Source organism: Parasteatoda tepidariorum, chromosome 5 (assembly GCF_982258835.1).
Source record: "Parasteatoda tepidariorum strain Cologne lab strain chromosome 5, Ptep-v5.0, whole genome shotgun sequence".
Classification (NCBI taxonomy): Eukaryota; Metazoa; Arthropoda; class Arachnida; order Araneae; family Theridiidae; genus Parasteatoda; species Parasteatoda tepidariorum.
In genome coordinates, this window is record NC_141759.1 from 6,233,989 (window position 1) to 6,260,709 (window position 26,721).

A 26,721-nucleotide genomic window follows, 5' to 3' on the forward strand; every position below is an offset into this window, starting at 1 on the left:
AGGTGATCTGGGTGGCCAAGGAATTGGACCTCCTCACCCAATCCATCTTCCTGGAAAATGGTCATTCAAAGAACTACGAACGATGATACCCCAACGAGGTGGTGCACCATCTTGTTGCAAAAAGAAATGTGGCTGAAGCTCTTCTAGTTGTGGAAATGCGAAGTTTTCCAACATGTCTAAGTTTAGGACTGATGAGACCATCTTTTCTGTAAAAAATAAAGGCCCAAATGACTCGGTCGTGCATTAGTCCAGTGGTGCGCAAACTTTTTTCGACTGCGACCCCTTTTGTAGAGAGAAAATTTTTGGCGACCCCTAGAGATAAATGTTCACAAATACGATGTATATTTCGCGCATTTCTTTCGTTTCATCCAATAAAAACATCATCATATTTGACTCATATTAATTTTATTTATAATTTTAAGATAATACTTTTTGTATAACACAAAAATCAGTAAATTGCCCTTTAATGAGATGTATGTGGCTGCAAGTTTCTAATTATCTCATCGATGTTTGGATGTATGTTGCTAATTGCAATTCACATATCATCTTCAGGGTTTAAACGCGAGCGGTATTTAGTTTTTATTGAAACTAGTTTGCTAAATCCAGTTTCACATAAATACGTTGATGCAAATTGTATTAACACTCTGATGGCATTCTTGCATAAAACGGGATATTGTTTTTCCACGGATAGCCAAAATTTTTGGCAAGGCTGAGTCTTAAATTGATTTCGAAGAGTATAATCACTAATTAGATCTATCAATTGCTCTTTCTCACTAATTTGAAGCGTTGAACTGCATTTGTCAAAGGAAAATGGATCACGAATCCAACCAAGATCGTTTTCAGGAAAATCCTCGAATCTTCTCGAAAAAATTTTCTTTAACTTTTCAATGTGATTGGAAATGATGTTTTTAAATGTAAATATATCTATATTATTTTCCTTGATAAAATCGTTAAAGCAAGGGAACATGTCGGTGTTGTTTTTATCCAGTTCAGTTTGCCAGAGACTAAACTTATTCTTAAAAGCTTGAATTTTACTGGCTGTAGTTATGATAGTTGAATTCTCACTCTGCAAACTCAAATTTAAATCGTTAAGTTTTTCGAAAATATCAACTAAATAGCTCAGCTTCCCTAGCCAAACTTCATTGATATAATAACTTGCCAATCTATGTTTCTTTTCGATTTAGAACATGTACACTTCATTTCTCAAATCAAATATCCGTCGTAGTATTTTCCCACGTGAAAGCCATCTGACTTCGGTGTGTAACAGTAATTTCTCAGACGTTGAGCCCATCTCATTGCAAAGTATTGAAAAGAGACGGCTGTTGTGGCTGTTGCATTTAATGTAGTTAATTGAACTAACAGCGTCTTGTAATACGTTGAGCAACTCTTCATCCATATCTTCTGCAATAAGAGCTTGCCGATGAATCATAGAGTGATTAAATACCATATGAGGCGCCACCTTCTGAATTAAGCCTCTGAGCCCTTTATTCGAACCTGTTAATGCTGCAGCACCATCAGTACAAACCGCAACACAGTTTGCCCAGGTAAGGGACTTTGTTTCAAAATATTCATTTATTACTTCGAATATTTTTTCTCCAGTTGTTTTTCCTTCCAAACTTTTGCAACATAAAAACGTTTCTGTTATATCTTCATTAAAAATAAACCTAACGTAAATAATTAGTTGCGCCTTTTTAGTAATATTGGTAGTCTCGTCCAGTTGTAAAGCAAATACAGATGAATTTTGTATGCGTTTTATGACTTCTGACTCGATATTTCGTGACATTTCGGAAATCCAATTGCAATTAAATAGTGAGTGACGGCGCTTCACTCTTTATATGTACACCGTATGGTATGCAGCATGCAGGGATAATGCATTTCATAAAAATTTGGCGACCCCCAAAAAACTTCTGGCGACCCCAACAGGGGTCGCGACCCCTAGTTTGAGCACCACTGCATTAGTCCACATCACACATTAGCCTTTGGGGAATCCCTTTGTGTCTCACGGTATTCATGGGGGTTTTCAGATCCCCATATGCGCACATTATGGCGATTAACAATGCCAGAAACATGAAAGGATGCTTCGTCGGAGAACATTATGTGCTTCAGAAAATCAGCAGCATCTTCTATCCTTCCCACCATATCTGTTGCAAACGTCATCCTCCTAGGCCTCGATATCGACTTGACATTCTCCATGCGAAGAAGGGGGCACACGTGGAAGTTCATTGACAAGGGTCATGAAACGTTTTGGGTCTATCTTACCATTTATGTTATTAATTTTAATCTATCTTTATTATTTTATAAGTTATTAAACATCAAAATGGGTCCGGGACTTTATAAACACCCTGTATTTAAATATTAGTTATAAGTGATTTTAACGCTCAGCTGCAGCCACAGGGGGTCATTTTCATTGCATCCAATGATGAACCTTCAAACTCGAAAAATCAGTTGTGTTTGAACCGTTTTTCTTTTCGTTAAAAGTAATTGTCAGGAATTGCCACAAATTGCTGGGTTTTTTCTGTATCGCATTACTCACTACACTACTTTTTAAGAAAGCACGCTACAGTACAAACTACGAAAAAAAGTAGTCACTACAGTAGTTTCACTTTTATTATAGTGTGACCGTTGTTTTCACCAATAGGTGATAGTAATACGATTTAAAGGATTCAAAAGACTGTTTTATTTCTAATGACATTTGTTTTTATCTTTTTCTTATATTACTGTAATAGTAATATATTATTTTTAATGTTTCAGTGGAAATGTTGAAGGTGATGTAAAACATGTTTGCGAACGGTAAGTAATAAATAAAATGTTTTGGATAATTAAAGATTTGTATAGCTTACAACGCAAAATATTGTGCTAATTCTGATGATGATACGATTAGTATTAATTTGCGAAATTTAAAATTTATTTTTTGAAACTAGAACTTGTAATTTATAATTACATCATCACGCCAGCCAACTATTACATTTTTTTGTAAAATATTTTATAGAGTGGTAGACATTTAAAAACCTAAACTTTGCTAAAATTTTGAAAGTCTCAGCACGAAAGTGCTAAACTCATATTCATATGTTGTAGTTATCTTAGCATCAGCCCCGCGAGGGGCTCTAACCAGTTCTGAAAGCGAGCCGGAAAAGAGAAAACACTGGTAGTAAAATTATATTAATAATAGTTAATTTTCGGGAGGAGTTACTCTTTTCTGAACAATAAACAATTCACTGCTATTAATTTATTCTCGGCAGAAGAAGCCATTCAATATCTAATTTGTGTCCGTTAAAATATTTGGTAGTAATGGATACTTTATTATTTCCGAAAAAAAGTGAAAAATGAAATTTATTTGTTACCAGTTTTTACTCTTTTCCTTCTTAATATATATGGACTTTCAGTCTTGACTCTGATTCAGTCTTGATTCTGATTCTATTGGTTGGCGAAATTTAAGTTACCTTCAGTTCGTAGTTTTCCTTTTAAGTAATTTTTTCACCACTAAATGTAAAAAATTATAAGTATGATATAAAATGCAACGTTATAGCATCCATCTAATGGTTACTCTATTAAAAAGTATGCGTAACCATCATTCTTTCACAAATTTTACTATATAATTTGCTACCACTATGTTAAAACTATTCCAGAAAGTGGAGTAGTTGGCATTCGTGTATCTTCTCTGTATTTTAACTCACTGTGTATTTTACTCATATACCCCCCACTGATATGAGCTTAGGCTAAACACCATATAATCCCACTGAGATGAATGAGTTAGGGCCCCTGGCGGGGCCGAAACTTAGATAAATATTTCACATACGCATAGGCTCTGATTCATTTAAGTGGGAATGTATAATAAATCGCTGAAGATAAGTGGCGTTGTATATAGACTTTTAAATCATTTAAACGTAGTGGTGTGGAATATAATTTCGAGCGAATTAAAAATAATGTATTAAAACATAAACTTGTTTGACATAAGTATAAATTCTTTCAAAATGCGTAAAAAGTTGACAGCCCTGTATCATGATTAATAAAAGCAAGTAAAAAAAAAATGAAAGTGGTAGTATTCAAAAAGCAAATGCAATTTTTCTAATTTTAAACCCATTTCGATTTACATATTTTTCTTTCAATCACCTGTAAGTTTTCTGATAATACAATAAGTTTCCGAACATTGTGGTAATAAAGAACATTTAATGATTATTAAAAAAAAGAACTACAAATATTTTTTTTGAAAAGATGATTTGCTAAAATAGGCCTAAACGGACAATTGAAGGCAAAAACTATGTAAATATCTTGATTGAAAACTTCATTCGTTTCAAAAATATACAGATAAGAACAGTTGACATATTGAAAGCGAACAAAAAGAGGTCCCCAATTTTCATGGCAAGCCGGAAATTGAGAAGCTGCTATCGCCGTTAATAAATTACCTTATTGGACGGCATATTTAATTTTAGCGTCACCAGCATTTTAAATAAATGCTACGAACGCAAATTTTTAAATTATAGAATAAAAAGCTTAATCTACGTAATTTGACAAAGATCTTATCCCGTATATAATGAAACGTACATATATATTAAAGTGGTAATATTTTAGAATGCGAATTAGAATAAATTTTTATTTATTACAATTTCAATTTGTAGAAGCGTTGTAATGAAATGTTTTAGTTATCAGAGTTGTATATACTCCGAAAAGTAGAAAAAATTAGTAGTTAACCATTTCATTTCTATTATTTTCGCAGGAGTCTATATCGTCAGTGATTATTAACCTCTTGGGGACGGGTGATTCAGAAAACCATTCGTACAAAATCAGAAACAAGTTGCAATTAAATAAAAAATGGTAACTTAAATGTAGTCGTTACTAATTTTACAGACTTACTTTGCTTTTATCTTTATTATTGTTAGTTTAATCATATATATAATCAATGATAATTCAAAGTATAACTAAATAGTTTTATTTTGAACAAAGTAATGGTGAATTAAATAAATCAAAAAATTATAACTCCGCCCACAAATAAACTGCTAAAGAAATACTTTGATTACCAGTTTTATCTTCTTACCCTGATTGATACGGTTTTTTGCTGTCACGTATTTGTGACAGTCGGCGCGAAAGGGTTAACACGCTGAATGCAAAGCTAATTTAACATGGCTTGTCCCTCTGGCCACAACGGTAAACAACAAGAAATTAAATTTGAAAATATTAGACAGATTTTGCTAGTATATTAAAAGGTTTAGCATGACATATCTGAGTGAGTGAGGAATTATATAAGCCTGCGAATTGTTTAGAAATAGTGGTGGATAAAAATCTACTAAATTGAACTTATTAAACCAAGAATCAAAATTAATAAACTACCACTTGGAATTATTTATACGCTGTCTGGAGCAAGTTGGCATCTCTGTGTATCTAAATAAAACTATTTTTGTGTGTTTTATATTGCATTAATTTCTTCAAACCATTTTAGTAACGATAATAATGTAAAAAAAGTACAAATTTACTCGAATTATGTGTTTCTAATAACCTTCGCTTCACCGGTCACCGGTGACCCCCATGGCATTCCACATGTTAATAAATCGAGAAACGACAAATGGTACAAATATATAAATAACACCATTACTCAAGCGAGGATTTACACCCGGGATGAACATTCCTAGTACGAAGCCAACTCCTTGACCATCATACACCCCATCGGCTTTTTTCGAATATTTAGTCTTTATCCTAGTTTCGTCCTTCTAGTAAACCAACCTCCACAATGTTTTACAATATCTCGAATTGGGGAAACATTTTTGTCACACATTTGAGGTGACAGTTGCATTGTGCAGTAGATAATAATCAAAATTAGAATTGATTGAAAGTTTTCAGCATTTGAGTGGTTGCTGATTAAGGTGAATATCCACTAGTTTGACGTTAAGTTAACGATCGTTTTAACAATTTTGAGTCACCACGGGCATCGCCTCTTACAACTGAAAGCCTCCACACAGTTTCTTATAGGTAGTCTGATCAGACCACTATGAAAGTAAACCAGTTTACGAAAGAGCCGTTTAATAGAAAATCTAGTAAAAAGTGGTTGCAATTATATGTCTAAACATTTGTATAATTTATGAATATGATTAGTCTGTCTTATTTACTTTTTTTTACCACCATTCAAATATACAGGGTGATTCTAAAAAGATGGGGAAAATTTTAGGAAGTGATAGTACACACCCAGACAAACAATTTTTATCAAAGAATGCATGGTCGAAAACAAAACCCAAAACCGCCAGAGGGCGTCAAAGTTTATGTTCTTATATGAGGCAAAAACACACAAAGAACGATGAAGTTAAGTTATAAAAGCAAATTTAATGGCATGTGATTACGATAAGTGTTCACAACAGTGGCCGGCAGCGGCTATACTGGTACAACGGCGAAGAAAAGATAGGCGAACTTTCCCTGCAGCAGCCGAAAGCTTGGCGACAAATAACGTAGCGCGGTAACTCACAATAGGAATGGAGCTTTCTCGTTTGCATGAAAAAACTTTCCAAATGCGCCAGCACCTTTGCGTTTTGTTTTCGACCACGCATTCTTTGATAAAAATTGCTTGTCTGGGTGTGTACTATCACTTCCTAAAATTTTGCCCATCTTTTTAGAATCACCCTGTATAAGGCAAATTTCTCGTATGACCCAAGTAAAAATTTTTAATGATTTTCCATTGATGTACCAACATAAACTTGAAGGAAATCCTCACCCCAAAGTAGGAGTTCGGATTGATTTATGATGATCCAACATTAGAATAGTAATTTGTTCAGGTTGAACCATTAGAAATCTCCATCGTAGTTTCTTAGAAATGAAATATTGCAGCGATCATGAACCACCATCCCTCTAATATAGGAATTTAAGTGCCAACATAAAATAAATTGTTTCGATGGTATGTTCCTGCTGTACCGACAATTATTATAATTAAACCATCGGAGATGCATTATTGTACTATTATGGATAATCACGAATTTCCATCTTAATATCTTAGAAATAGCGAACAACCATCATCGCAATGTAAGAATTCGGACAGATTTATGATGGTCCAAGATAAAAAAAAATCCACATTGTTTTGATGGTACGTTCCGGAGAACCAACAAGAATTCTCATTAAACCATCATGGAAATGTATAGTTGGAACCATCACGAATCATCATGGATTGTTGGTCCATGAGAATTAAACTTCTCTTGATGGTTAACCATCATAGTACTAACGTAGCATTTTCTATTCGGAATGATGGAAGTTTCTTGTCATATCCATAAACGCATAATGGAAAATGTTGGATGATGGTGATTATCACGAATCGCATTCAAACCAACATAAACCATGAAAATGTTTTGATGGAACCCTTAAGAATATTGACTTAGGTACTAATAAAATCGAATTTCGGTTCATGCGCACAAGTGGATTACTTTTCAAATTGTCTGCGCAGACTACTTATAAAAACTGCGCGGAGGCTTTCTGATGGAGAAGGTGATGCCACAGGACTCAGACCATCCAATCAAATTTCGTCCTTCTGATTTTAATGTTTTAGAGACATACTGTTTTTGATATATAAATCCTCTAATTTTTTTTCAGTGTTATGGAGGCTGTTTTACACACAACTCTTCCCGATGGGATCTGTAAAAGCATTGTTGAGAGTCTAAACTTAGTTTTTGATGGTGAATTTGAAGGTCTTAGGTTTGCAGTACGATCTTCTGCAACAGGTAATGCCTACCATTCCCTTCCTATTTTTTAATTAAATGAACTAACTGACATAGTACAGAGATGCTAATTTGCTCCGCTTTGCAAAAATATATTTTCGACTGGTATCGAAATTTAAGTTTTCTCTTTTTTAGTTTATTGTTTTAAATTTTAAGTAATTTTTCTACTACTGCATATCAAAGATTTTAAGCGTCATATGAAAAGCAACTTTACTGCTGTTATCTTGTGGCTTCTCTTATGAAAAGTACGGGTAATTTTCCATCACCTCCTGCATCAGAAATCTTCCTCACAGGTTTTTATAAGTATTCTGCGCAGACTATTTAAAAAATGAATCAGTTGTGAACATGATCCGAAATTCTATTGAGTAATCGTTTTATAATTGAGGGAAATTTTACCCTTTGGTTACGGTTTATTTAAATTCCGAACTAAGAGGAAACAACCAAATTTAAAACCTGGTAGTAAGTTTTTGGGCAAAAATGTTTTTGTTTTGTTAAATAGTTACCAAATATAACCTGACACCTTCACTAAATGCTTTGTCATTTATGTGAAGTGATAGTTATCAATGTATTATTTCTTTCTGAAACAGACTGACAGCAAAATATTTTAATCACCAATCTTCATTTATTTGTAATAAATGCATGACGAGTCTCATTCGTCAAATGTACTCAAAGCACAGATACACAGGGTTATTCACAATTCCCTCCGGGGTTCCGAAGCGTTATAGTAAAAAAACGAAGACGAATATGGTAAAAAAGAACTTATGAAATTATTCCGAAAGTATTCGAGTTTTAATTTAAGCAGTTGCCGGTAGATGGCGCGAAAGGATAACACGTGCTATCAATAACATGGACAGTACCATGCTGAGTAAAGTATAGCTGGAACTGGACTATCGCAATGTGACCAAGGGTTCACACATAGAACACCTGTAATGTATGTAAGTAAAACTTGAATAGTTTCGGAATAATTTCATATGTTTCTTTTTTTCATATTCGTCTTCTTTTTTTAACTATTATAACGCTTCAGAACCCCGAAAGGAATTATGAATAACCCTGCATATATATGCATGCTTTTTAATCCTTTATTTATTTTTTTTTTTAAATTTTTGAAAAATAAATATTGTTTTTAATTTCGCTATATTTTTTGCTTATATAAAGGTGAAGACACAGATGTTATGTCGGCTGCTGGACAAATGGATACTTTTCTCGGCATCCAAGGAATTAATAATGTAAATATGTCTTATGCTTATAATTAATTTAATTGATGGAACATGTTATTAAATTTGATAACCCCGCTCTCTAGTTGCGTTAACTCAAACAAGTGTAAACAAAGCCTGGGGAGTAAAAAAAACTGTAGGAAAGTGGATAGTAACGTCAGTCGATTGGCGCGGTTGGCATCATCGATCGATGAAGCACTAAAAAGTCTAATGGCTGATGAAAAGATAATATATATATATTTTTTTCTGTTTTTTTCCGGTTTTTTTAATAAAATTTCATTCTTTTTTTTTCTTTTTAAAACTGTTGTTTGTTATTTTTTCACTTATTATTCCCCCCCCCCCTCCTATTTTCATATGTCTATAATTTTTCTTTGTTTTATTCTTCATTTTGAGCTTATATATATATATATATATATATATATATATATATATATATATATATATATATATTAGGGCGTATCGAAAAAATCAAAATTTCTTAGATCTTTTTGCGGTAGTGCGGAAAAGATGTGAACACCCATCATTAAAAATTGTGCGGAATGTCAAAACTCTGGGTCAATATCTTCTGTCGCCTCAGGGGGCCGAAAGTTCCGAAAATTGGACTAAAAATCATTAAATTAAAAAAAATAATGAACAAACCCATATTTCGTTTATCGGTTTGAGGTAGTGTTTACTAATTGCTATTCTATAACAAATACAACCATAAAAAATTTTAGAATTATATTTTAATATCTCCTGCCGCCTCATCGCCACAAAATTTTGGAAAATGAAGACAAAAAATGTAAGTAAATAAACTTCACACTTACCTCATTTTAATGGGAAGCGAGACCTTATTTTACCTCTTAAACATACAAATGACAAAAGCATTACTGTTTGATATCATTTTTTGTCTCAAATTTTGACATATGTTTTCTGGATTCTAGTGTCGCTCTAATAAATCTATCCCTGTTCAGCGGCCCAACTCTTTTTCCCGAAGCTGCAGTAACGAGGTTCACTATCCGCTCCACTACTTGTGTGTGTGAAGGAAATTTAATAAAGTTCCAGCAGTCCATTGGCATACCGTCCCTTATCATCTTCAGAAGTTCTTGAGAACTGATCTCTCTGAGAACGGGAGAACACATAACAAGCTTGCCAGTTAATGAGATCTACATAGTCTTCTGCTCCAAAGTTAAGAGCAGGAATAACGAATCTGCGAACACAATTTCTTTCTGGGCGAACTTCCCTTGCCTTAATAATCCACCGAGTTGCAAGGGTCCTAATATGGCACCCCTCATCCGTTAACCAAAAGCATGTTTTCTGGAGCTGCAAAGTAAGCGTTGCGAGAAATAATTGGTTTGATTACGTCACGATACTTTTTAGGCAAGTAGCGAGATGAATTGCCACAGATGTATAGTACTGTCTTTTATGGAATGATGAATCTTTATTCGGAACCATGAGGGTGCGTAGACTCTTAGAATGAATACAACTAAAGTTAGCAACTAGTTTGATGGGTCTAATGTAGATATACATCAATAGATATGTAGATATACCTCATGTCATACCTCATACCTGATGTAGATATGTAGATATACCTCAGTATTCGATTAGCAGTTGGTAGCCAGTGAGCCGAATTCAATGTTCACGGTTCCCGGTTAGCTAGATCTGAACATCAAACGCCAGAACTAATGGCGGTGCAAATGCTTAATAAGTATCTCTGATCTGAACTGAGAGTGGTGGGATCAATATCTGGCATCTCGCATTCAATGCTTTTAGAAGCAACAATTGAAAGCTTTTCGCATCCTTTGAGGTTCCGTCCAATGTCTCGGGTGAAAGATGTGGGCTCAGATGACTTGCCGTCAATGGACTCAAATAGGTGTCGTAATGGCAACTCGTTGAAATGAAGTAAGCAGATAATCCATTGCACTGCTCTCTGAAGTTTCAATTCAAGCCTGCGAATTACGCCATTAAACACTTCTGTGTTCACTACGGTGCCGTCACACCCGAGAACAAAAAGGTTACTAAAATCATCCAATAAATCACCTGTTACATATTCGTAAATGTTATTAGATATATGAAGACTAGATCCACTTACAGGCGTAACATGTCCCATATGTGCGTTGAATCAGGCTCCGATAGAATACAGTAATGAGCTTTTACAATTGTTCTTTAGAACTGCTTGCCCTCGTATGTTTCTGATGTTAAAGTTTTGTCATGTCGTCTATCAAAATAAAGGCCATATATAGTGGAACGATTTTCATTTGATTTTGAGACAATTTCTTTGTATATTCTCGATTTTTCCCTCCATATTTTATTTTTGTCTCTAACGAGGCTGGTATGTGAATCCGATATTAAACTCAAATCTTTCATAACACGCCATGCTATAGCAGCCGTGGTTCTGTTGGATACACCATATCTTTGACTGACAAGAACTGTCAAAATAGGGTTCAAAATAAGGTTGTTCTACTTTTTTTGGCAGAGCGCCAAATCCAGTATGTCTCGATTGTGCATTGTGCAAACAGTAAACAGTTATACAAAAAAGTACCAAAATGCGTCGAAATTTCCAAAATTAGATGACGATGAGGAGGCAGGAGATATTAATCTGTAATTCTAAAATTTTTTATAATTGTTGTTTTTAAAATATTGTAACTTTTAAGTGCTACCTCAAACCGATCAACAAAATCTGTGGTTAAGTACTAATTTTTGTATTTTAATTATTTTCAGTCGAATTTTAGGAACTTTAGGCCCATTGAGGCAACAGAAGATATCAACCCAGAGTTTTAAGATTCCGCTCATTTTTTAATAATAGGAATTTACATCTTTTCCGCACTACCGCAGAAAGATCTAAGAAATTTCGATTTTTTCGATACGCCCTAATATATATATATATATATATATATATATATATATATATATATATATATATATATATATATATATATATATATATATATATATATATATATATATATATATATATATATATGTATATATATATATATATATATATGTAATAACAGGGCTCCAACCCTGTTATCAGTGTTGTATTTAGCTTGAAATAATTGCAGTCATAAGCCATCAGACGTTCTAAACAGGTTTATTAAATGTAGACTGGTATTGCTACAGTTGACGTCCAAGCTCCCTACGGGAGGGGAATGGACAAGACTCCGGACAATTCCGGCACAGCTTATCAGGATCACATTATGATGAAAAGGACACGCAAAACAATGCGTTCTTAGGTTTTATACCAACCTAGATTTGAAGTAAAAAGGCACATTCGTACATTCCTTGTATCCTTACGCATTAAGGAAAATCATTTCTGCTTCCTTATATGGTAGTGAAAAAGGGCACGATTCTATAAATAACTCTTCCTTTGAAATATAAATCTATTTATATTTCAATGGTATGTTTTCAGCCTTGATTTCCCAAAATAGAATCTCTCTACGCTTATTCTTTAACAAAGACATTTTATGAAACCGAAAGAGATTTAATTCTTTTATTAATACAAAAGTATTTACTTATTGTATTACATCCCCCCCAAAAAAAATTTTGGTGAGCCAAAATAAAAAAATTTAGAATACTTTAAATTTAAAATTTTTAGGTTGGTACGATTGTTCCTTTTTCCTTACTACAAACAACATCTTTTCAATTATGAGAAGAAAAAATATTATTTACAATGACAAAAATATGAAAAACATGATTATGCAATTTATCTATTTAGTAACTAAACAGAAAGAAAACTGAAATATTTACATAACTAATCTACTAAAATTTTCAAAAAAAATTTTTTCACACAAAAATATACAAAATTTTTATGCAAATCGAACTGGACAACAAGTGTCATTTATTCAGAATTTAAGATTCTGTGTGGTTAAAAGGGGTTAGTTACTTTATGAAAATCTGTATTCCCCGTTAAAATGGAGAAAAACAGAATTTCATGAAGCAGAGGGAAAATGAGAGATCCAGATTGGACAATATAAAAATAGTTTATAAAAATTTTTCTCACCTTTGAGAAAAAAAAAGTTCAACTTGCATCGCCCTCACATCAAAATGATGTAGAGGTAAACATCTCCACACGTGATTCGGATCTCTCAAAAATATAGGGTTTACTTCTTCCTTTGAAGAGAGTAAAAAAATTTCTTTTCCTTTGGACTCTATTCATGATTTAATTTCAACATTTGTGGGTTGTGATATTTCCTAAGCTTTGATACATGTACTATTTCAAAATTTTGTTTACTCAACATATTCTTTTTATTTATTTTGTAATTAGTTTCTGAAATTTTTTGAAGAATTTTATACGGTCCACTAAAAGGAGGTGACAACTTCCTCGTATTAGGATAAGTAAATTCTTCAAACATAACTAATTCATCAGTTTTAAAATCTATATCTAAAAATCTAGGATCATAATAGATTTTATTTCTTTCATGATATTCTTTAGTTCTTCGAATTGCTATTTTTTTAGCTTCCTCAACAGGTGGATAGATTTTTTCCTCTAAGGGATTTTCATAGGGGAGTCTACCATGCATGAGGTATGCAGGTGGAAATTTTGTTACAGAATGGGGAGTTAAGTTATAAGTATTAACTATATCTTTTAACAAAGTAGGCCAGGGAGTTTTATTAGGTTTTTCATTGATTTTACATTTTAAACTCGTAATTATTGTTTGACCAAGGCGTTCTACCTTGCCATTAGACTGCGGATGATGTGCAGTTGTCAATAATTGTTGAATTTTATTATGCTTCAAAAATTTTTTAAAATGAGAAGAAGTAAAGGCAGCGTTTCTATCACTCAACAAGGATTTAGGAATTTGATTTTGAAAAATTTGATGTAAAAAATTTGTATAGGTTTCTGAGCTAATGGATTTTGATGCAAAAGCCCAAATGTATCTTGTGAGGTGGTCAATAATTAAAGTTAAATATTTTTTTGTTGAATTATAGTAATTCAATCCACCAACACTATCTATTGCTAGCAAGTCAAATGACTGATTAACAGGGGGTAAGGATTGTAATAATCCAAATCTTTTTTGTCGCGGTTTTTTATTTAATTGGCACGTATGACAATGTCTACAAAATTTTGTTATATCTGAAGTTATGTTATTCCAATAATAAACAGGGGTTATTAAGTTAATCATTTTCTGAACTCCTGGATGATTAAATTTATCATGAGCACTTTGCAGAAGTTTTAATCTTAACGAAAATGGAACAACTATTTTAGTAAAATTTTTCTTACGTACACACAATACATTATTGATATCAACAAATTTACCTTGTAAGTTATCTTTCCTTTGAGCTTCAACAATTTCATCCAATTTTAACAAATGTGAAACATGAACATTATTATTGTTACAATTAATTTTGACAAGTGAATGTGTTGCATCTCTCGAAAGCCAATCTGCTTCAAAATTAGTAGAACCTTTTGTGTATTTAATATCATATTCATACATACTTAACAATAATGACCATCTAAATAATCTACCTTTTAAATTTTTAACATTTTTTAGCCAAACTAAAGCAGCATGGTCAGTATGTATGGTGAATTTTTGGCCAAAAAGATAATGGTGGAATTTATTTAAAGAATCTACAATAGCAAGACATTCAAGTTCTGTAATTGCATAGTTTTTTTCATAGTCCCTTAAGGAACGAGAATGAAAAGCTACAGGATGCAATACACCACATTCATCTGTCTGTTTTAACACAGCACCAATTCCAACTAACGATGCATCAACAAAAAGATGACATTCATGATTAGGATTAAAAATTTTCAAAATTGGTTTACAAATAATAGCATTTTTTAAAAGTTCAAAAGATTGTTGACATTTTTCTGACCACACCCATTTTACATCTTTCTTTAACAAGTTATTCAAAGGATGTCGAATACTTGCATAACTATCAATAAATTTATTGTAAACATTTATTGATCCAAGAAATCTTTGCAATGATTTTACATTTTTAGGGGGCAATAATTTTTTAATAACCTCAATATTATGGTTATCGGGTGACACAATTCCATTGCTAATTTCATATCCTAAAAATTCTATTTGTTTTTGCAAAAATGAACATTTTGAAAGTTTTAATTTTAAGTTTTCTTGTTTACAAATATCAAAAATCTTTTTAAGATGGGTTAAATGTTCATCATAAGAATTAGAAAATATAATGATATCATCAAAGTAGTTTGTAGCAAATTTAATTTTATGTTTATTTAAAATTCTACGAATTGTACGTTGAAAGATGCTTGGTGCATTCTTCCAGCCAAAAGGTAATCTTAAGTATTCAAATAGACCATTGTGAGTAGCGAATGCTAATTTCTCAGTGTCATCAGGATGAATACGAACATGATGATATCCCTGTGATAAATCTATTTTAGAATAATAACAACTATTAGATAATTTTTCAATTAAAGACTGTATTAAAGGTAGAGGTTCAGAATCTGTTTTTGTAATTTGATTTAATTTTCTAAAGTCAACACATAAACGACTCTTTTTATTTTCATCTTTTTTAAAGACTAAAGTTACAGGGGCAGCATAAGGGGATGAACTTTCTTTTATAATGTTATTTTTTAACAATTCTTCTGTTTGTAAATCAATTTCCTGTTGTTGTTTTGGGGATGTTTTGTAAGGCCTTAGAGATATAGGTAAATCTGATGTTAACCTGACTCTTTGCGGTTCGATTCTAATTTCTCCTACGTCATGTTTATGTTTAGCAAAAATATCATCATAACTTTTTAAAATTTCTTTTAAGTCCACATTTTCTATCTCGCTTTCATTTTTTATTTTTTTCGTCGATATTAACCTGATAATGTATGCATCCATTACCTAGATCTATCTTCGAATCATTTGAAAATTTTGGACATTTTTTCTTTTTCCTATTTGTCCTTTTCCTTTTATTTTTGTTACCCTTTACATTATTTTTTTCAATGTTTACTTTAACTGAAACATCTTCAACTTTTATTTTTTCAACATTTTTAACTTTAACATTTTGAGAATTTTGTTGTCTAATGTGCAAAGATAAGTTGTCACTGTTAGAATTAGCAGAGGTGATCAATCTCTTACCAAATTGAGTAACAACTGGCCCGACACAATCAATAAACAAACAAAACTCTTTGCAAGTCTGCAACCCAAGTAAAGCATATGGTAAATCAGTATCAATTACAAAAAACTTAACTGACTTAACAATTTTGCCTAATTTAAGGGGAAACTCACAAATTTTGTTAAGTGCTAGTTGACCTTTCGTTTGGGTAACATTCAATTCCTCACATTTTTTAATAGGAATATTCAATTTTAACACCAAATCTTTTGGTATTACATTCAATGTTGACCCGGTATCAACATTCAACAATATCTCTTTGTTAACTTTTTCATTTTTATTTTGTTTTGGACGTCCCTTTAGGTATTTATTTTCCACTTTACCTCCATTTAGGTATTCATTTTTAACTATATATCCATTTTCAACTTTATATCCGGATATTATTAATTGCTATTGATTATTTGTCATATTTTGAACGTTCATTTCAACAACATTGCTAGGGTTGTTTACACACGTGGAGCCCATGTGAAATTGATTCAAAAGTCCTTTCTTTGAGCAATATTTACATTGATTCAATGGGTTCTCCTGTGTAGTATGATGTATTTTGGGTTTTGTCACATTCGGGGTTACACTTTTATTTTTAGGACAAGCCGGGGCTTTATGTCCTGGTGCATTACATTTATAGCACTTTATGTCATATTTTGGGTTTTCCATTTTTTTCATAAATGGTCCCTTATTATTTTGAAATTTATTTTTGTCTAAGTCACTTTTAATTTTTTCATAAATTCTAAGTTTTTGTTTAAATTCAAAAAGATTATTGGCTCCATAAAGAATTGATTTATTATTTGTTTGGTCTGGTATTCCCTGAATTATGTAAGTGATTAGAGCTAAGTCATCAATATCACTTTGAGTTGAAATTTCTTTCATTTTTAGGAAATATTCTTGAAGTGTTTCATTATACCTTTGCTTTCTTTTTTGCAACATTGCATGTACTTCTGCACTATTACAACTAAGTCCGAATTCTTCAAACAAAAGATTTTTTAATTTTTCATAAGAATTTAAATGAGTTTCACTTCTAATTAAAGTTAATGCATTTCCCTTCAAACATCTTTTAGCAAATAAAAATTTTTGCATATCAGACAATTTAAATAAGGTAGCATGAGTTTCAAAATTTTCAAACCAAGAATTTATATTTTCGTGTTTTTCTCCTTTAAAAATAGGAGTAACTGCTTCAACATCAGCGAAATTAACTATTAATTTAGTTACAGGTTCTCTATTATTTAAATCATTACTAGAATTTTGACTATAGGATGCCATATCTTTATCAGTATAAACATGAGTTTGTATTTCTTTATCAACATACATTTTAGTATTTAAACTAGCTTGTGTAAATTGACTTACACAATTTTTAATTGGTAAATGTGATTCAAAATCCGTTTGAGTTTGTTTACATTGAAATTGTTTAGTTTCCTCCTCATCTTCAGAGGGATTTTCAATTACTAAAGAATTTTTTAAAAAATTGAAATCGCATAAACAAGTTAAGATGTGTTTGGCAATTTCATCTTTATTTCCTTCACTGGAAATATTTAAAATGTCTGAAATTTTGACTAAGTCCGAAAAATTGAAAGTATTACAAATTTCTTGTAGTTTGTTTGAAAATTCTTCATCGTTTGGTTCAAAAGAAAATTCAGAAAAATTTAAAATTTTGTTACGGTTTAATCTAGAAAAATCATTTGGAAACAGAATTTTAAATAATAACTTAATTTTGTTTGCCGTCACTAATTTAATTGACGTTTGAATCACATTTATTTCCTTTAAAAACATTTTAGATGCACGATAAATACAATACTATATCATAATATTATATATAAAAAAAATATATAAACACAAGAAATACAATCTAACTCTGTATAATGTTCTATTCCATTATTCAAAATAAAATATTTAAATTACTACTCATATCTAATATTACTAAAATATTCAATCATAACATTGAGAAAAAAAAATGAGAGAAAAAAAAATATATCTACAGTAAATCCTTTCCATTCACACTTTCTTTTGACCTTCATCTATTTTTCTTTGATGAGAGACACAAAATATATCACTTTTTAATTCACAACTTGAGTAGTAAGAATTGTAGGATCACTCGGTGTCGAATCACTACCATGTTTGATGTTTCTTCCAACTTTGTGGCACTATGGAATTGTAGGGTCATCGGATGGGATACTTTCACTGGTTTCAGGGGGACACTCTCCAGCATTCCAGGCGCGACGAGGTACCAGTAGTACGGGTGGAAAATCGCCATCCTTCCTTCCTTCAACGTTTTTTTCACTGCCGATTTTTTTCTCCTCCGGGGGTTGATGGAAAATTTCAACGTAGCAGTCACAGCCGGTCAAAGATTTCCTCAGCAAGCAACTATGCTGTCGGCTTGTAATAACAGGGCTCCAACCCTGTTATCAGTGTTGTATTTAGCTTGAAATAATTGCAGTCATAAGCCATCAGACGTTCTAAACAGGTTTATTAAATGTAGACTGGTATTGCTACAGTTGACGTCCAAGCTCCCTACGGGAGGGGAATGGACAAGACTCCGGACAATTCCGGCACAGCTTATCAGGATCACATTATGATGAAAAGGACACGCAAAACAATGCGTTCTTAGGTTTTATACCAACCTAGATTTGAAGTAAAAAGGCACATTCGTACATTCCTTGTATCCTTACGCATTAAGGAAAATCATTTCTGCTTCCTTATATGGTAGTGAAAAAGGGCACGATTCTATAAATAACTCTTCCTTTGAAATATAAATCTATTTATATTTCAATGGTATGTTTTCAGCCTTGATTTCCCAAAATAGAATCTCTCTACGCTTATTCTTTAACAAAGACATTTTATGAAACCGAAAGAGATTTAATTCTTTTATTAATACAAAAGTATTTACTTATTGTATTACATATATATATATATATATATATATATATATATATATATATATATATATATATATATGTGTGTGTGTGTGTGTGTGTGCGTGTGTGTGTGTGTGTGTGTTACCGTGAAGGACCAAAAGAATGTTTACTTTCATCGGTGAATGTCAACAATCACATAGTCGCTTTGGTGAATGTCCTTAATATTTGCTATATCCAATTTGATATTAATTTATTCGTTGATATTACTATATTTATTCGATATTTCAATATCTGCTGAGGATAGATTAATAGAAACATTAGTTTTCGGAGTAATGAAGTAGCGTGGGTATTTCGATCCTGATTGGTAGTTGAACCGTGACATTTGTGATATGCATTGAGAGCAACTGTTCTTTCGAGTAATCCATGCCCGTCAAGTATCAACTCTCTTAAGTGAAACATTCTATATTCTTTCACAAAGATTTCAATTCTTTCACTACATATTTCTTACTTAACACAAAGACAGGCCTGAAGCCACGTCGAACACATACTAATTAGCATGGAAGTTGCCAGACACACATATAAATATATATATAACGATTACAATAAAGTATATAAGCAAATAATAAATCTAAGTTAAGTAAAAATCGTAGACGAGAAAGAATTCGATTTTAAGAAATTCGATGTGAGAGACGACGATATTTTTAATTAACTTCACCTTTATTAACATCATAACTTATGGGTCTGAGGTCATAGTTCAGGTGTCTGTGAATCAGTGATCATCTTCTTCTCGAGTTGCAAGCACCTAATTACGTGAAAATCACTTTTAGGTTAATTAATATTATATATATATATGTATATTCATAATCAAGAAATAATTTATACTTATGCTGGCCTGCCAACTCCTTCGCTTTTTATAAAATATTTTATAAAGAGATACCCATTTAAAAACCAAAGCTTTCTGAATAGTTTTGTATAGTGTCAACATTTTAAGAGCCTCACCACGAGACTTGGAACAAAGTGGCGTTATATATGAACTTTTAAATCATTTGTACGAAATGGTGGCGAAAATAAGTTTGAGAGACTAAAAATAATACAGTAAACATAAACTTAACTACCACTAGATTAAATGTTTTAAAAAAGACTTGGAAATTGGCAGCTTTTTTAATGTATACTCTTTGTAACAGCATACCTGCCAACTCTTCTAGTTCCTGCACGATTTTTTTTTTTCACATTTGAGTAAAACTGTTTTTCGGTAATTGTGTTACTACCACTTGGATAATCCATTCTCGAAAATAATGAATGTTGGCAGGTATGTAACAGCTACCAACCTGACTTTTTTCTCTAGAAATTAAGCAAGAATTAATTTAGAAATGGTTTGACCATCAGCTTTTTTTTTCCTTCATAAACAATCCTGCAAAAGTTTGATCTTTGCATACTGTTGCATATTTTTAGATTTTCCATTCAGTGAAAAAGTGCTGGGCATCACAGTTTAGTCTCACAGCTGTAGAATATAAAAGGTAAGATCCCTTTTTTTAAACATTTTAATATGAACAGGGTTGCCATGGTCTGGAAATTTTATTTAAAAGTATTGGAAAGATAAATCTAGATGTCTCCCGATAAATTTTTTTATTTAACATGTTCACGCCGGAAAAAGTGAAAATACTGGTACCGGAAAATAGAAAATACTGGTAGAAGAACTATTTCAATATTAGATAACATTCGGGAGGAGTTAATCTATTCTCAACAATTGCAATTGACTGTAAGGAAATTTATCACGGCGAGGAAGCAATTCAATATAAAAATTGCATCCGTTTAAAACAATTGGTAGTTATGGATTTTCATTATTCCCGGAAAAAAATTAAAAATTGAAATTTATTTGTTACTAGTTTTTACTACGACTGTAGCCTTTAAATATCTATTGACTTATTTCTTTTCCAAGGTCTCCTGATAGAGAGTGAAATTTAAATTAATTTTCATCCTTCAATAGTTTTCCTTACATATTTCTTTAAATTTTTTCGCTGAAAATGAATTTACTAAATTAATTGTATTTTATTTTTTAAAGCTAAGTGCTCCATCCTTCATTTCATCTTAATTTATTCGTTATTTGTATCTTTATTGTTGCTAATTTTGTCCGTGTTATTTTTATTACACGTGAACAAAATGCCGGACGTTTTATAATTATGCGGTTAGATTTTCTCCACTTCATATTTCACCAGTGCGTAAAAGTAGGCGTAACTTTTCACTTTTCTTCCATCTCCTCTATAAATAATTAAATATTGTTATTTGATTCGAATTGTGTGTGATAATCACCTGCGTCAGTCTGTCATGGACTTAGAAAAATTATGTCTATCTTTCTTTATGTTGGTGCACACCATATTTTAATTATATCTATATAAATACTATCACCACTAAAATTTAAATTATAAAAAGATATATATTTATTTATTAATATGTTTCATACACAGATTGATAAATCTCATCTCTACTAAAACAGTTCCTCCTCGTTTAAACTTTTTAAACATTGTGGCGAGGAGCTGTGGGAAAAAGGAAGAAACGTAAATATTTGATCTTTCGTTTATAACTTATTTAGGGTAATACGTCATTTTTTTTTCTGTATGCTCGTTTGTATTCTACGCATAACTATTCTAAATAGAAATACGTTTCGATAAATCGGAACAAGATGATAATTCGTAGCTATACTTTGATGGAAATAAATATTGGGTAGAACTATTTAGTTTTATCTTAAAAAAGTAACTTTTCATCATAGAAAAACAAACTAAAGCCTAGCGTAGAAAGTAGGCGTAACTTTTCATTGTCTTTTTTTCCCCCATCTACTCACTAAATAAATACTATTTAATTCAAAATGTGTGTGTTATTCGTGAGGTATACAGCTGTTTCAGTCTGTTATCGATTTTGAAATATTACGTATCTTTCATCGGCGCACTTCATATTTTATTTATAACTATAAGGTATTTGCCACCACTAAAATTAAATTAAAAAAAGATGAAGGATTATATAACAATTCTCAAAGTTAAGAAAATGGCGTCTTACTGCTAAAGCAGTTCCTCGTTAAACATTTGGCGTGGAACTGTGTGTATATGAAGAGAGGGTATTAATAGTTAATACCTGCCAACTTTTAATCCTTTCGACGAGGATTTTTCCCAGTGGTAGTAAAATGGAATTTAAATTTCAATTTTACGCAAAAACATACGCTGCAGTTTTGAGAAGTTTAGGTGGAATGTAACAACAAGCATATACTAGAGATGGGTCAAAAGTAATGGAACAGTGACTGGAGCAGTCACTGTGACAAAGAACCAACCAAAAAGTTGTCAAAAGTTGTGTTCCAACCAAAAAGTTGTCACAGTGAAAAATCACTGCTACTGTCACTGTTACAAAAATCACTGCTACTGTCACTGTGACAAAAATCACTGCTACTGTCACTGTGACAGATTTCACTGCTACTGTCACAGTGACAAATTTCACTGCTACTTTCACTGTGACAAATTTCACTGCTACTGTCACTGTGACAATTATCACTGCTACTCTAGCTGTTCCAAATTTCACAGGTATGATCGCTGCTCCAAAAATCATACTGAAATAACTGTGAATAATGCCTGATCGTAACCTGCAAATGGAAACATTTTCGTTGCTTCTAAGTTTTAGCAGCTTTACTGTGACAAATGTTTCTGTTATTTTTGATCAAATCTCACAACGGAGTCCAACCAATTTCTATTTCAGTTTGAAAAAAAAAGAAAGAAAAAAAGCCATGATCTCTGTTTTTGTTTTGATAATTTTTATAATTTACAATTGGGATAAATTGTTTTTAATGATGAATCTTCAAAATAATCTTAATTTAATATTATATATTTAAATAAGATGTAATTCGAATATATTATATATTCGTATATATTCAAATAGTTTATATTAATACTTGATACTTAAAACAAAATAAAATTTTTATTGATTTTTCTTCTTTAAATGGAACAGAATTCTTTGTCATAAATATCAATTATGCAGCATATAAAAACGTAAAATTAAGCAAAGTATGTTCGATATATGTTGATATGATATATATTCGAAGAAACTGATATTGTTTAAAGACTTGGATTTTTTACATCAGGTTTTCAGACACTGCAAACATTTTTATTTATATCTTAAGGTGTGAAAAGAATGAAAAATTTTTATCTCCCTCCCTCCCTTAAATCGATAAGTTAGTACAAGTTACTACATATCAGTGATGATTTATGAGTAAAGATTTCAAAAAATATCTATAATTATTTAAAAGTATGTATTAACTTTTTAATGTAAAGTGTATATGTAGTATATGTATTAACTTTTTAATGTACAGTATTTAAAAAGTGTATAGTGGGTACAATTTCGCGCTAGTGTGCAGGAGGTCTCAGGTTCGATGCCGCGAGAACGAATGTGTTAATTTAAATATTTATTTGCAAATTTATACCTATCAAAATTTTGGGGCAAATATTTTCTATTAAATTTATTCAATATACATAATACAAGTCGTTATCAGTTGTATATATAAAATTTCAATTTCAATATTTTTTTTATGAATTATTTTACGACTTTTTAAAAATAAATGGTGAAATGCCAGGTTCAAGAAATTCTTTAAAATGTCTATTTTATTAAAAAAAAAAGTTTGTTTGAATATTATAAAATTAAAAAAAATAAAAAATGGATGTAATTTCCATATTACAAAAGGATGTAATTTACAAGATGTAATTTACAAGTCGTTATATTAGGATATATAGGTAATTTGAATATTACAAAAAAAATAAATAAATAAAAATAAATATAAGTTCCAAAATTCTGCCAATAGCTGTGAGTAGTTAGTTAATTTCTGGGTACTTTTGATCATGACATATTCAACTGGAAGAGAAAGACTGATGACATTTTCTTTTTATCTTAATTTTTGTCTAATTTAAGAACTGTACAAATCGTGAAGAGAATAAAGACTGCAATCAATAAATGTCAAATAAAAAAATTAAATTAACCTCTTTGAAAACAACTAAGTAAATTTAAGTTAACCCCTATAAATGTAAATGCAGACCATAGATGGCACTACGACACTGCCTAAATAAAATTCCTATTTATTTTGTGTATAAGTAAACTTAGGCGATAGATGGCATTGAGACATTTCTTCAGAAGCATTTTTTTTTCATGAAGAATTATATGGGTCTCTATCTTCATAGGAATTGGTAACTAATTTTAAACCATAGTTTCTACTACAGAATGGCAACAAGGAAATGATAACGTCGGATCAATGGGCTTTTCGCATTGTGATTGGCTGTTGACTATCACTCATGGTTGCAAGAATTTGGGAAGTTATCGCGTTTATTGTGAATTAAAATAAAAATTTCAATAATTTTGTGCACGCCTGTCTGTGTTCTCGCGTAATCTCGTATTTGGTGGGATGAAACAATTGGTTCATTGATGGATTGTGTTTACATTTATTTCGTAAACAGCCACTGTAAAAGAGGAGATTCGTGTTTAAAAAAGAAATTAGGCGAAAATGTTTACGAACTTTTAGATATTTATAAATGTAACAATAAAAATGAATGTTTTCTTTGCTATGTTTATTATTTGTTTTTAAATAAAATTATGTCATTTTGATATTAAGAGTATGTTAACGGGTGCTCTTAAATACTTTTAAATTAAGTATTCTCTTATAAAAGCTTAGCTGCAATATTTATATAACTTTTTTACGTTCTGTTATAAGGAAAAGAAAATTCGGATCTAAATTAAAAGAATAATTATGCCATGTAATGTCTAATCATCCTATGCATATTTCCTAACATTTGTACTTAATTATTAAGCATTGTAATTGTAACATAAAATATAATTCTGCAGTAAAGTTCAAATTGATGTTTAAGTGTTTATATATTATGTTTATTCGACATTAAAAGTGTTTCTACTTATAACATTTTATTAATGAATTTGTAAAGCGCAGTTTTAATAAAATAAAATTATGGCTAGCTAATAAAACTATGGCAAGAGTTAAAAATCATCGATAAAATTTTTATATGGTTATCAATTATTATATATTTAATTGGAAGGAATGAAAAGTAATAATATATTTGTGAATCTAAGCACATCATGATAAACAATAATATTGAAATGATAAAAATTCTGTGGAAATGACAATAATATTGGAAATGAAAAAAATTCATGTTACATGAAATTTATTTTCGAATAGTTGACTACTTACTTTTATGATGATAGATTAGATTTTTGATTACATATTATTTACTGCTGTGTATTGAGAGTTAAGTCAAATGTGCATCATGTGGCTAGTATAAAAATGTTGCTTTTTTTAAACTTACCACTGCTTTATTAGAAAAACAATTTTGTAACAATCAAATTATAAATATATAAAAATCTATATTTGAAGCATATAAGAGTAAAATTTTTTATTTTTTGATTTAGAAGCTATCAATCAAAAAGATCCTTTAAAATTTGAATTATATTTATATAATAAGTTGAAGGAAATATTAGCAAAGGAAAAATTTCATAATGAGTCATTCCACAACAGATCAATCACTTTTGAACTGACCCCCCTACTATTTTAATGAAATTTGGTGGAACATGCACACATGATAAAGTAAACAATTTGAACAGTTTTTAATTTGAAATTTGCCCAAGTTATAAACACTTGAAAAAATAAAATTTTCATTGAAAAAACCACTAACTTGCATACATATAAATAACTGTAACTTTTTTTTTTTACTTAAAAAAAGTTATTTTAAGAAATTTACTTTATAAGTTACTTTTTTTTTTACTTTCGAAGAAAGTAAATGGTGTTTAAAAAAAGATTTGAAACACCATTGCAATAGACCTTTCATTTGATACCTTATATGACTTTCTGAGGCTAGGTCAACTTTCAAAGCAACCTGATTTGGCCTTTGACCTGTGATATGTGGTCTCAAAGAATTACGAAAGAAATATTTTTTTTTTACTGCAACATTTTTCTACACCTTTCAAATTTGTAGCATAGAAATTGAAATTTAAAAATAAAAAAAAACATTAATCATTGCAAACCGAAATTTTTATTAATTGAAAGTGATATGCTGTACAACTTTTTTCCCCTTTAAGACATTTCATACAATATACGTGGAAATCTGAGTAAAAAGCCTAAAATTCTTAAACCAATATATAAATCAATGATCATTCATATCAAAAGTAATATTTATCCCATACTTTTGGCTCCTAAAATGTATCGAAAATAACATTTTTATTTTTAGCAAGTGTATTATATTTTTCTTATTAAAAAATGGTTTACCTTTTGATATGCAAAAAATATGTGAAATAGTTACAAGATATGAATAACATTTATTTCATAGAAAATATTTTATAAAATTATGATTATTAACTCTGTTACAATATGCTATGAACAGAATTAGTAATTTTTTAAACATATAGCATTATAAAATTTTATGAAATAGTTAGGAATGATGTAGTGCTATTTTTTTGTTAATTATTTTTATCTCATTAGACGGTATGAAAAAATCTTAACCTGTTGTTGTTAGTACTTCAACCTTCTAAATGATCTGTGATTTATTTACTTTCAATATCAAAGGCTTCCGTGGGTATGAGTATGACAGTGAGGGTCCATGAAACTGTAGAAAATGTATCTTAACTTCTTCGTAGTTTATATTTACATCTAAAATACATCGTATCCACCATTGGCAGTACTGCAAAATAACAACATACCATCTAATATCTTCTAAGAGCAGTTCTAAAGGATGTAACACCACTGACTTGATCTTACTTTCAGATGAATTTGAATACATTTTCGTTTTAATTGATGTGTGGCTTTCGTGTCTGTTTTAATTAATTTTTTTGTGTACCGGAGATTGTGTGGCTTTTCAAAAAAGTGTCTCTATTTCGCACAATCATAATATGATT

The 26,721-nt window shown here is 30.9% G+C and overlaps 1 protein-coding gene across 3 annotated transcripts in view; it reads left to right on the plus strand.

Annotated features, from left to right (window-relative positions):
• The window catches only part of LOC107441594 (uncharacterized), a 137,980-nt gene that overhangs the window by 38,524 nt on the left and 72,735 nt on the right, over window positions 1-26,721 (plus strand). For all 3 annotated transcript variants that reach the window (XM_087163275.1, XM_087163277.1, XM_087163276.1), the window contains 4 exons: window positions 2,752-2,790; window positions 7,561-7,688; window positions 8,841-8,911; window positions 20,254-20,318. In XM_087163275.1, coding sequence (XP_087019401.1) covers window positions 2,752-2,790; window positions 7,561-7,688; window positions 8,841-8,911; window positions 20,254-20,318 — 303 coding nt within the window. The remainder of the gene's footprint in view (window positions 1-2,751; window positions 2,791-7,560; window positions 7,689-8,840; window positions 8,912-20,253; window positions 20,319-26,721) is intronic.